The sequence below is a fragment of the Tupaia chinensis genome, unplaced genomic scaffold (assembly GCF_000334495.1).
Source record: "Tupaia chinensis unplaced genomic scaffold, TupChi_1.0 Scaffold000294_2, whole genome shotgun sequence".
NCBI classification, from domain to species: Eukaryota; Metazoa; Chordata; class Mammalia; order Scandentia; family Tupaiidae; genus Tupaia; species Tupaia belangeri.
Window position 1 is genome coordinate 1,360,782 of NW_006159780.1, and position 12,937 is coordinate 1,373,718.

Below are 12,937 nucleotides of genomic sequence, written 5' to 3' on the forward strand. Positions count from 1 at the left end.
TGCTGGGACTCGGGAAAACCACCAGGACTCTTCTCCTCCCAAGCCTGGTTTACACACTGTCTTGTCTAGGAAGTTGTTTAAAAACTACAGCACACCCAGTTATTTTTCTTAGAAGAACTGAAGCCCTCATCTTAATGGGCTTTGATGAGCACTCGACATATTATCCAGATCTAGATCAGGGCCGTGGCTGATCATGTCTTGATCCCTGGCAATGGCTGTGCTCAGAAAAATGCAGGAGTTTTGTTTTGTTTTGTTTTAGCTTAGCAGTTTAGCTTAGCAGGGCACTCAAGTAACCCTGACGAAGTCGCATACTCCAGGCAGATGAAAGCCTCGGGTCAGCCCTGCATGCCAGGACGTGCAGGCATGCCAGAACCCATTCCCTGTGGGGTCAGGCAGTCCATAGTGGAACTCCCAGAGAAGGTCCCTGCCATGAGACACCTGGGGACATTTGGAACACATACAAGAAGCCAGGCCAGGGTACGGACAGCTATACCTGGATTTGGGGTGAGGACCAGGGCCTTCACCAGTGCCTTCATCTGCAGGACATGGAAAGAGCCAGACTAAGCATGGTCACTGGGGATAGGAAGAGTGCTCAGAGACAGAGAAAGGACCGTGAGTAAAAGGGGTCTCTGGAGACTGAACAGCACTGCAGTGGGAAAACAGGACACTCTGTGAGGCAAGTGGGAAGGTTCCCGGTTCAAGCCCTGAGACCTTTCTGAGAATGCCAGGATCATGTGTGCCCGTGATCTGGGGCTGACTGAGACTAGGGGTAAAGTACGGCACTGGGACCCTGCTGAGGGTGCTGTCTCTTTGTCTCTGTGTCATGTGTCTCTGTCACTCCAGAAGAAATATACAAACAAACTTGAAAAAATAAGAGGACCTTCTAACGGGCACCGTCTGGAGGGCTGTGACAGCTGTCCATCAGGTCTGGACCCTCAGATCTTTTTTGGAGAGCCAATCATGACCTTTGACACAAAGTTGACAATGGCACTGGCGGGCTGCTCGGGGTCGTGTTCTGCAAACAGGTGGCACACGTTGTCTGTGGCACTGCCCTGTTTCCGGGCCACGAATCCAAAGACTCTGTGAAGGGAAAATCCAGATGAGAACAGCCAGTGTCCTGCAAATCCCTGCACCTGCAGGGCAACTCCTTCCCCTCCAGCTTCTATGACCCAGGAGGAACTCTAACTGCCATCAGCCAAAACTCTACACCAGGTGCCAAGTACCCCTAGGCAACTGAACTCCAGGTGACCTCCAGTCTCACGCACCTGTGGGTCTGGCCTGTGCCTTCTATTCTGCAGGGGAAGAACTGAAGGGTGGAGGGAGGTGTTCTGCTCACAGCCCAGGGCTTGGGCTCCAACCAAACTGAGACTTCACTTGCTTCCCAGCTGCTCCTCGCGCCTGGACCGGAACCATCTGGGCACCTGTCCAAGCGACTCCTAGACTCCCCTCAGTGTTTTGAGCTAGAGTCTGTAAGGGGAGAATGGGGCCACCAGGGCTCACAGAATGATGTGGGATGTGCCTATGCCCTGCCTCAACTGTGATGATCATTCCTGCCGCTGGGACTCGGGAAAACCACCAGGACTCTTCTCCTCCCAAGCCTGGTTTACACACTGTCTTGTCTAGGAAGTTGTTTAAAAACTACAGCACACCCAGTTATTTTTCTTAGAAGAACTGAAGCCCTCATCTTAATGGGCTTTGATGAGCACTCGACATATTATCCAGATCTAGATCAGGGCCGTGGCTGATCATGTCTTGATCCCTGGCAATGGCTGTGCTCAGAAAAATGCAGGAGTTTTGTTTTGTTTTGTTTTAGCTTAGCAGTTTAGCTTAGCAGGGCACTCAAGTAACCCTGACGAAGTCGCATACTCCAGGCAGATGAAAGCCTCGGGTCAGTTTTGTTTTGTTTTGTTTTAGCTTAGCAGTTTAGCTTAGCAGGGCACTCAAGTAACCCTGACGAAGTCGCATACTCCAGGCAGATGAAAGCCTCGGGTCAGCCCTGCATGCCAGGACGTGCAGGCATGCCAGAACCCATTCCCTGTGGGGTCAGGCTCTCTGAGTACCTAGTGGAAATCCCAGAGAAGGTTCCTGCCATGAGACACCTGGGGACATTTGGAACACATACAAGAAGCCAGGCCAGGGTACGGACAGCTATACCTGGATTTGGGGTGAGGACCAGGGCCTTCACCTGCAGGGCAGGGGAGGACCAGTGCCTTCATCTGCAGGACATGGAAAGAGCCAGACTAAGCATGGTCACTGGGGATAGGAAGAGTGCTCAGAGACAGAGAAAGGACCGTGAGTAAAAGGGGTCTCTGGAGACTGAACAGCACTGCAGTGGGAAAACAGGACACTCTGTGAGGCAAGTGGGAAGGTTCCCGGTTCAAGCCCTGAGACCTTTCTGAGAATGCCAGGATCATGTGTGCCCATGATCTGGGGCTGACTGAGACTAGGGGTAAAGTACGGCACTGGGACCCTGCTGAGGGTGCTGTCTCTTTGTCTCTGTGTCATGTGTCTCTGTCACTCCAGAAGAAATATACAAACAAACTTGAAAAAATAAGAGGACCTTCTAACGGGTACTGTCTGCAGCAGAGTGAGGGTGTGGGAACACCTGGCATCTGGTGAAGGGCAGCACCCACTCCATCTGCACTCACCACACACAAAGTTTGCCCTTTTTGCTCAAGGGCCTCAGCTTACTGGAATGACCAAGAAGACTGAGCAGTCCATCCCCTGCACGGATCCACAATGTCAGACCTCCTGTGAGCACCACACACCTGGCCCATGGCCAGCCCAAAGGGGGTGCCTCCCTCCAGGACCCTCCCAACATAACAAGGACACAGTCATTTTCTCTATTCTTTTTGAAAGCAAAAAAACAACGCCACTGACATGAGTCAGCTGTTTTCCTACAAGGAGCCCTGTTTGGAAACCTGGAACAGAATCCAACTTTGCATCATAGCTACAAATGGAGACAGAGCAGAAATCCTGGCCACTTACTTTGAGGAAGGGTTATCTTTGATCCACCTGAAGAATCAAAGAGAAAAAGAGTTACGTTAACTTTAAAAACTAAAGGGTAAAAGCAAAAACAGTACACCAAAAAAATGTGGATTTCTTACTTCCTGTCTTGTGGGTCTAAGGCACAGAAAATTACGCTGTTCACGGGGTAATGCCTCCGGAAGAAGAGCCTGTGGACACAGAGAGCGGGCCTGTTACTGCAGAGCTGGAGGGTACACCTGGGTAGGTTCCCAGGGGCGGCAATTATTCTACACTTGTACTCAGATTTGGAAATAACAGTCTATGCTCTGGCAAGGTCAGCAGATGACACGAATGTGGAAAGAACCTGTCCTCAACTAGTGACAAAAAGCCTCACACAGAGGGGAATTGTCAGCCATGCTGAAGGCCCCCTGCCTGCCCATGTCCACTGAGGGCTGAGAGACATCCTGCCCCTGCCCTGTGTCCACCGTGGGCTAAGTGCCTCCCTGCTCCTGTCCGTGTGCACCGTGGGCTGAGAGTCACCCTGCCCTACCCCTGCTCCCATGCCCACCGTGATCTGAGTGCCACCCTGTCTCTGTCCCATGTCCACCATGGGCTGAGTATTGGCCTGATCTTGCTCTGTGTCCACTGTGGGCTAAGCCTATCCTGCCCCTGCCGTATGTCCACTGTGGGCTGAGTCTTCCGTATCCCTTCCCCATGCCTCCCCACCATGGCCAAGCTCTCTCCCTTCCCTTGAGTCTATGTTCCAGCAGAGCTCACCCGGCCACTCCCCCGGAGCCCACTGAATTGTGCAGGGCTCTTCTCATTCTTGTCAAATCCCGAGTAGCTGTTTGGGGACACATCTGGAAGATAAGTATACCAAGTGCCATGTGGCTAAGGACTTTGCCCAGGGTCATCGCTGGTGAGTGTTCAGGAGGGACATCCCTGAACTCAGATCTGACCAGCCAGGCAGAGTCCTGTCCCAGGCTCCTTTTCTTCTCTGGTAAAGGGTTAGGAGCCAACTCGCCTAAACTGCCTTCATCCTAAAGCAAGGGACTGAAGAGTCTGCCTTCGATAGTCAGTCTAGCCAGTTTGCACACAGAAAGCAGGAGCCGGCTTCATGGGCTCTGAGCAGGCGAGCATGGAGGAGTGAGGCCATGGAAGCATGGTGCCCGGGGCTCAGCTGGTCTGGGCCATGTCCTTAGGACTCAGTCTTGCTGATTCCATCGCTGATCACCTGACCTGCCAGGGGAATCAGACAAGGCTGCCTCCATAACAAATGTGCAATAATTAGACCTGAAGCGCCTCTGATCCTGGGTAGCAGGACTGCAAGGGAGGCAGTCTGGGGGGCTAGCAGAAGTTCTTGAGCCATGACTGCTCCGCTCTACTGGGCTAGGTGTTTGGTAAATGTTGTAGGTGGAACAGCTGTTCGGCGTGACTGACTCAGCTCTGACCAAAGTTATAGGAAATGGGCCAAAGGGAAAACAGGGATAAAGGTCATATTCCCACCTAAAATGAGATAACAGCAGATGGTGTAGTGGTTATATCACTGGATTCCCACATGGCTGACTGTGGTTTGAGTCCTGGGCCTGGTGGCTTGAAAATCTCACTGGGCATGTGTCCATGAGTGCCCAAGATCTCAGGAGAAGAATGGAAGAGAAGGGATTGTGTGGCCACCCCCCTTGGGGGGGTGATCTCTCACATTTCCTCTCATTGTCTTGTCTGTGTGTGTGTGTGTGTGTGTGTGTGTGTGTGTGTGTGTGTGTGGTGAGCATATGTGCCCTATGGCAAAAAACTCAACAAAAATTTTTAAAAAGAAAACAAATAATGATGCTGATGGGCCAGCAAGTAGTGTGGTGGCTAAGGCACTGGATCCCACATGGCCAACTCTGCAGTTCAAGTCCTGTCCCTGGCACTCTGTAAAACATGCTGGGCACATGTGTGTGCATCCCCAAAATCCTAAGCAGAGGATGGAGACAAAAGGACGGAGGTGTGACCATCCTCCTTGGGGATTGATTTCTCACTTTTCCACTCTCTCTGTCTCTGTATGTCTCTCTCTAGTGAGCACTCACATCCTATGGCAAAAAAAAATCTGATAATAATAATTTGGGGCACGCATGCACATGTGTCTGGCATGATTTTCAAGCCACCACATCAGGACTCCAAGACTTGAACAGCAGTTGGCCACATGGGAGTCCAGACCCTTAACCACCATGCCACCTGCTGACTCCTCACATACATGTTATACACATAGCTGGGAGGTAACTTTTATACTATATATATATATATATATTTTAGAGAGATTGGTTTTTGCTATTGGGCACATGCACTCGACAGAAAGATAGAGAAAGAGAGACAGAGAGACTGAAACTGAGAAATCACCCCACAGGGGGATGACCATGCCACAAGCCCTTCTCCTCCATTTTCTTCTTTGGATCTTGGACACACACGCACACACACGTTCCTGGTGTGAGTTTAAGCTGCCAGGTCCGGGACTCAGATCACAGTCAACTACATAGGAATCCAGCAACATAATCATTATAACATCTGCTGGTCCTATACAATATTTTTAATAATTTTGTGCATAAAACAAAGCTCATGCCCACTGAATCATCAGAAAGCAAGAGCTGTCTCTCTCAGCCACCATGGGGATGGTCTGTGCTGGCTCAGCACCACCAACACCCTCGACTCTCCATTTATCACAGTCTTATACTTACTCACTCACAGGTAAGTAACACAGGCCATGTGACACACCACTCTCACAGGGAAAACTGACGTGCTTGGGCACCTGCAGCCCCCAGCAGCACCAGAGTTCTTGCATCAGCTGCTCGACAACAGCCATAGCAAACATGGCCCCCAGGGCGCTGTGTTCCAATTAAAGTTTACCTTTCACTGTGTCTTATTTTTTTAGGTGAGAAGAAACATCAGAAGGGAGCTGGGAGGGTCCTTTTTTCCTTAGGGACACCCAGGAAACTATGCTGCACCTCCTGTTTGACTGCAACTTTTTGCACAAAGTCAGGTGTAGAATTTTCCACTGTGGTGTCACATTGGCACTCAAAAAGGTTTGGATTTTGTAACATTTTTTATTATGAATTTTCAGAAAAGGAATGCTCAACCTGTAATAACCTCCAAAATCGCTCATGTTTACCTGGGTGAGCACTCATGCAGAGAAGAGTGAGAAGGAATTCATCTTTCCCACTGTGACTGCAAGCTTGGCCCTGCTGGACAGCCCTCCCCTGCCTCCCACCAGGCACTCACTTCCTCTGGTTGTCCGTCAGGGTGATCCCCTGGGCTGACACCTTGAAATGCACGACTGTGGACACGGGGGGCGGCTCCTGGACCAGAGTCATGCTCAGGGCCTTCTGGACTGCTTGGTGTCCGGTGAGAGACTCCATCTCCACAGAGTTCAAGTACCACACGTTGCAGGCTGCAAAACACCAAGGGGGACGAGTGTTAGCTGCCACTTGTAGGAAACACGAGCATCCTGTATACACACAAGCAACACCGACATGTAGATTTGGGGTTTATGAATGACCCCCATGAGGGGCCTGGCCGAGGTGCATGTAAAGGCAAACATCTTTTGCCCCTAATTCATGGAGAAGGAATGGCTTAAAGACATCCTGGCTACATGGTCCAGACAAAGAATAATAAAGTTATTGGATCAAAGCAGCCTCCATCCAACATTCCCTTGCTAGCTGAGGGAAAATTCCATTTGTCCTGCTGCAGAACTAAAACTTAGAGTCCCAGGTGGGGCTATGGCACCCACTCTGCCCTCAGTGTGGGCCTGGCCAATGGTCACAGTAGCACAATAGCCCAGCAACAGTTACAGGGAAGGAGGGCCTAAGGTTGTTTGAGAAACGTGAGAGGAGTATGTGTCCTGGACCCCAGTGAACTGCCTTGCATGGGGTGCTGAAAGGGTGGGCATCCAAAAAGGGGCGCTAGGTGACTGCCTGGCTCGTGGTGAGCTCAGAGTGCACCTGACAGGGACAGACGTGTACAGCCAGCCTTGCCTGTGTCCCAGCTCTCTCCATGCTGCCAGGAAAGGGCCCAGAAAGGGCTTCCATAGGAGCTGGTCCGGGCTGGGAGGGCCAGCTGTTCTCCCATGAGGAAATCACACCTGTGTGAAGACAGAGCAGAGCCCATTCCGGCCAGGGACCAGAAGGCTCTGCCCTGAGAGTCTCTGCATGTGAATGTGGGGGTGTCCTAATGCTGTGAGTTTCACTCAATAGAAAAACAAACTCGCCCAATCCTTAGCAACTGCACTGGAGGGCAGTTGGTGCTGCTGGCTGTTTCCTCAGGGGTAAGCGCAGGGGCTTGGAGGATGAGCAGCCTGGGCAAGCACAGGGCCACAAACGCACTGTGGCAATCCTCTCCCCAGCCGAAGCTCTAAGGCAGAGCTGGCTTCCTCTTTCTTAATTTTGCCAGAGCAAATTTGATAGAGAGAGAAAGAAAATGAGAAAGCACCCGCCATGGGCACTGATCACGCTGCAGTCCCTCCTCCATCTCTTTCCTGTTGGGAGGGATTTTGGATGTGCACATGTGACCATTGTGTTTCTCAAGCCACTGTGTCTGGGACTCGTACCATATGGTCAGCCGTGAGGGTGCCCTAGGTCCCTCCACCGCCGTACCAGCTGCTCCCTCACAGCCAGTTTTGAAAGCTGGATATGTTCTAGGGATTTGGGAACACCTTTTTTCATGGAGCACAGGGAGAAACTGTAACAGGGAAGGAAAACAGGGAAGGGGGGGTGTCCCCAGATAGGCTAGCCCAAAAAAGTAAGCGGCTTTCTCCACCCAGAGGTAACAGGGCCAGAGGCAAGTTAGAACAGGAAGGCATCTGGAAGGGCCATCTGCAAGAGAGGCCACAGAGGCTGGACTTCTTTAGCCTAAAAGCCCAGGACAAGTCACTCTTGCATCTTTGAATCACCAGGGCTCCCCCTAACTCCCTGAAAATAATGTTATTTCATCTGCAGTACAATTCCCTTTTATTACATTCAGTTCACGTTACCTATTTTCACTCTTGTAATTATTACTTTTTGTTACGTAAAAGTCAAAAAAAGGTTTCTACATGCATTGTTGGGTTCGTTAAAAATGTTCACACACTGGGCCAGCAGGTAGCGTGGTGGTTAAGGTGCAGGACTCCCACATGACCAACTGCGATTCCAGTCTTGGAATCACACCTTGGGACCAGCAGAAGGCATCATGGTTATGTCACTGGACTCCCACATGGTGGACCATGGTTTGAGTCACGGACCCTGTGGCTTGAAAATCACGCCAGGTGCTGTGTGTGCGTGCCCAAGATCCCAGGAGGAGAATGGAGGTGAAGGAGTTGTGGCATGGCTATCTCCCCAGGGGGCTGATTTCTCACTGTCCCTCTCATTGTCTCTGTCTCTCTTTCTCTCTGGCAACCACAAGTGCCCTAAGGTAAAATCCTTTTTTTAAAAAAATCATGCTGGACACGTGTGTGTGTACCCAAAATGCTGAGAGGAAAATGGGGAAGACAGGGCCGTGTGGCCATCCACCCTGGAGGCTTGATCATATTCCCTGTCTCTGTCTCTCTGTAGCAAGTGCACATACCCCATGCGAAGAAACTAAAAGAAAAGAAAAAAATTTTTTTCACACAAACCACATTCCCCAGGCCCTCATGAGCTCGTAATTCCCGTTACTGGCCAAGTCTGTACCACAGCGATCGCCCATGCTCAGTGCCCACAGAGGGTAGATGAGGCAGGCGCCTGTGGAAACCCCAGTGCAACCTGGGCCAGCCATCGCAGTGGTAACTGGGCCACATTTATTAGGACCAGAAACTCCTAAAAGCACTCCTAAGTTGGTTCAGAAAGAAACACTCCCTAGCCACGTGAGACAACCAACCTACAGAGGAAGATACCATGCTGCATATCCATGTCGGTGGGAAAACCTAGGACCAGATCAAGCCCCCAGACAGGAGCCGGGTAAAATGAGTTCCCTCAATGGAGCACCACACAGCCAGCAAATGGTAATTGTGAAAATTATATAGCGACAAGGAAAAAATGTTGCTAGCAGTTAATTGAAGAAGCAGAAAAAGAACTGTCCCGCTATGATTATGATGATAAAATAAAAAGCATGTGTGCTACCAACAGGAGTTGGAAACATGCCTGGAAAATGCAGAGCAGTTGGATTTGGAAGGGTGAATACGCTGCCTTTGATGTCAGTGTGGCAGCTGTGAGGCATCACGTAGCTACAAAAGCGCAAACGAGGGAATTCAGATTTAACTACCAAGAACATTCCAGAGTGGGCGCAGCCCAGGTCAGTTTCACTTGGGCCTCCGGGCTGCCACAACCTATGGTACCTTGGTCGGCTGGCTTCATGTGGTGAGGAGCCGGTGGCCTGAACTCGGGGAGTTTGGGGTTTGGATAGTACCCTTCCCAAATACAGAGGCTCGGTTGCCATTTCTCCAGTAGAGAAGGCAATGCTGCCACTTTTCACTCACGCCTGGAGAGACGGTCCAATGGGGACATGCTCCTTGTCCATACCACAATCCCCCCAGCCTGACTCTCTCCAGCACAGAGCAGCTGGGGCGATAAGGCCAATGCTCTGGTGGCTCAATAGAGGCCTGGCCCAAGAACTCTGCTCTTGGCCATTCACTCCTGGGTAAGGATGCAGAATGTGTGGGGATGCCTAGAGAGACATTCAACAGGAATGCATCCAGTAGACCCACAGCACAGGGCTCTGTAAACTGAGGCTACTGGATGATTCAGGCCTCAAGTTGTAGGTCTATGCATTTGAACCCAAAGTATCACTTTGGGACTTGGTCTTACAGCAATAATCCAAAATTCTGCAAAAAGAAAGTATGCAAAAAGACAGTCCTTTAAAGCCAACCCCATGGCCTGGTAGTTAAGATAGCCAGATCCCATATGGCCAAATCCCAGTGTGGTTCAAATCCCAGCTCCAGAAGCTTCAAAAACATGTGAGGTGTGTGGGGGTGCGTGTGTGTGGGTACGTGCATACATGCCCCAAATCCTGACAAGATGGAAAAGTGGATGAAAGGGATTACACCATGACCATGCCCTCTGTGGGGTGGGGATGCTTTCTCCCTCTTCCTCTTTCTCGGTTGCACACAAAGTCTCTTGAGAAATTTCTTTTAAAAGGTGAAAGAAAGGAAAGTTGGAGGGAAGGAAGGAAGAAAAGAAGGCCCTTTAATCATTGTTTCCAGTATGGAAAAAGTCGAAACACGCTAAGTGAACAGCCATGGAGAGGTGAATTACACAGTGGATCACTATACAGTCATTAAACGAGAGGCCTGTGAGGTTTGTAAAAAACCACGAGCAAACTCATTGTGCTAAGTGAGAAAAGGGACACAGAAGAGTTTTACACGTAGCAGCATGATCCCAAGGACAGGCAAAGGTAATACATGACAGGTCAGGTTAACATCAGGAATGATCCCTGAGTGCGAGAACATTGTGCCATGTCTAACTTTTCGACATGGCATATTTGACAGTTGTATAGGAGTAACAGGTCTGTGAGTTATCCATTGTTTCCTATCGTTCCTGTATCTCTTTTCTTTTCTTTTCTTTCTTTTCCTTTTCTTTTCTCTCTTTTCTTTCTTTCTTTATTTTTTTTAATTAGAGAAAACACAGGAATTGGGGAGAGATAGAAAGAGTTAGGTATCAGGGCCAGCAGGTGGTGTAGTGGTTAAGGCACTAGACTACCACATGTATGAGCACAGTTTGAGTCTTGGACCTGGTGGCTCAAAACTCATACCTGGCATGTGTGCATGTATGCCCAAAATCCTGAGAGGAGAATGGAGGGAAAGGAATTGTGGTATGGCCAGCCTCCCTGAAAGCAATTTCTCACTTTCTCTCTCTCTGTCTCTCTGGAGAGTGCATGCAACCTAATTTAAAAATGTATCCAAAAAAAAGAGAAAGAGGTTGGTATTTTTGACAGGGTTCCACCATGTCGCAATCCTCCTGCCCTACTCTTCAAGTTAGTTAGGACTGTAGGCATGCACCACTGCACCTGGCCTATTTAGCTGAGTAGGGAATTGAACCCAGGCCTCCCATGCAGCCTCAGCCATCACACAGCGGCACCCTCCCAGTTGCACCACCATGGCTGGACCATGTACTTCCCTTTGTTTGAACTTCAAATACACAGATACCCTTCTTAAAGAGACAATACTTTACAGTATGCTAAATTAAAACCTACAACCACAACACACTCAATGCAAATCTACCAGAAGCTGGGGAAAATGTGCCTTTCTTTTGGGATTATACTGCATTCCTCTGTTTCAATGAGAAACAATTAAGATCTGAAGCTTAAGGCACAAATAGAAATTGTTTCAGAGATTAGAACGAAGTCATTACGGCCTTTGAATCAGATGAGAAGGGATTAAACCGAACGGAATTACAAGTTTACTCCCATAGCTGAAGTTGCCTGACTCTACTAACATTCGTTTATGAGACTCAGTTTCCTCAGTCTGTAGAGTAGGGAAACTAGACATAATACATTCAAAGAGCCACTGCATGTCAGCATCTGGGACTCCAAGTGAATTAGGACAACAAATGAAACTCTGTTTGGGAAACAAAACCCACTCCATGTACTCACGGTCCAGCTAGCCTGCTGCCGGTTGTTCTGCATGTATATTGTGAACCACAGTAGAGAGGCGAATGCCCCCATGATGCCTTGCCTCACCCTTCAGTGGCAGCCCTGTCCTCTTGCTCGTCACTGTGCTGCTCTGGAAATCCATGACTCTCCAGATATAAGAAATTTTTAAAGGAAACAAACTCACTGGAGTTATCGGTTAAACTTCACCTACAAATGCTCAATCTCAGTTAAATAGGACCGCAGAGATCTAGATGAAGTCTTCTCTCTGGAAAGAACCACGCTTACACAAAAATTAGGGCCAGTCCTGTAGCCTAGTGATTAAGGGCCAGCTGTGGTTTGAATCCCAACCTAGGGGGTCTGATAAAAAATACAGCAGGCATGTGGATGTGCATGCTCAAAATCCGGACAGGAAGGAGAAACAGAGGGAAAAGAAGGGACTGTGGCTTAGCCACACCCCATCAAGGACTGCTTTCTCCCCTTCTCCCTCTCTTCCTCCCTGTTCCTCTCTGGGGAGCTTATATGCAATGACACATTTCAGATGTTATTTAAAAAAATGAAAAAGTCTACTAAAAAATAATAAGTCAACAGGTGGCATCATGTTTAAGATGCTGGATCCCACATGGCCGATTTTGCAGTCTAAGTCCTGGACCTGACAGCTTGAAAAACACACCAGGCATGTGTGTGTGTGGGTGTCCAAAATTCTGAGGAGAAGGGATTGTGGTATGGCCATCCCTGCTGGGAAGGCGATTTCTCACTTTCCCTCTCTCTTTGCCTCTGTTTCTCTCCAGTGAGCACACATGCCATATGGCTAAATTAATAAATACATAAGTAAATAAATAAATAAATAAAAATATAAGTCCAAGGGCTAGGGAGCGGTCAACAGTAACGCAACCGGACTCCCATGGAATAGGTCCAGGGTTTGTGACCAGGGTACCTTTCTGTGCAGATTAGAAGAGCACGGCTTGAATTTCAGCCTTGTTAAACTTTACTGAGAGCCTGTGTTTAGGGGTTGCGATGGTGAGACTGTGGGCTGTAGGCAGTGGACCGCTGGCCATGTGGGACAGCAAAAGAGTGCTATGGATGCACTCTGATTTGGGCGCTGGGCCTGGCTCTGTCATTCAGGAGCCAGAGCGGCTGCCTTGGGTGCTTCTTCTCTGAAATGGGACCACAGGACAACACCCCCAGGCAGGGACAAGTGCTGATGGGCTAAGTTGGAACAAGAGCTCTGGGAGCATGGCCATGAGGGTCCCTCAGTGCTTTTCTTGGAGGATGTTCATACAAGAACACAATTTAAAAAGCAATAATGACCAGCAGGTGGAGTGGTGGTTAAGGAGCTGGACACTCCCACATGGGCGACCGCGGTTGGAGTACCGGACATGGGGGCTTGCTTTTCTTTTTC

General features: G+C 49.5%; 1 protein-coding gene across 1 annotated transcript in view; it reads right to left on the reverse strand.

The window, feature by feature from the left end:
- Positions 1–897: 897 nt before the first annotated feature.
- The window catches only part of TNS3 (tensin 3), a 239,551-nt gene continuing 227,511 nt past the window's right edge, over positions 898–12,937 (reverse strand). The window contains 4 exon segments of the mRNA XM_006150681.3: positions 898–1,080; positions 2,989–3,015; positions 3,108–3,176; positions 6,223–6,391. Of these exon segments, the coding sequence (XP_006150743.1) occupies positions 936–1,080; positions 2,989–3,015; positions 3,108–3,176; positions 6,223–6,391 (410 nt within the window). The 3' untranslated portion in view covers positions 898–935.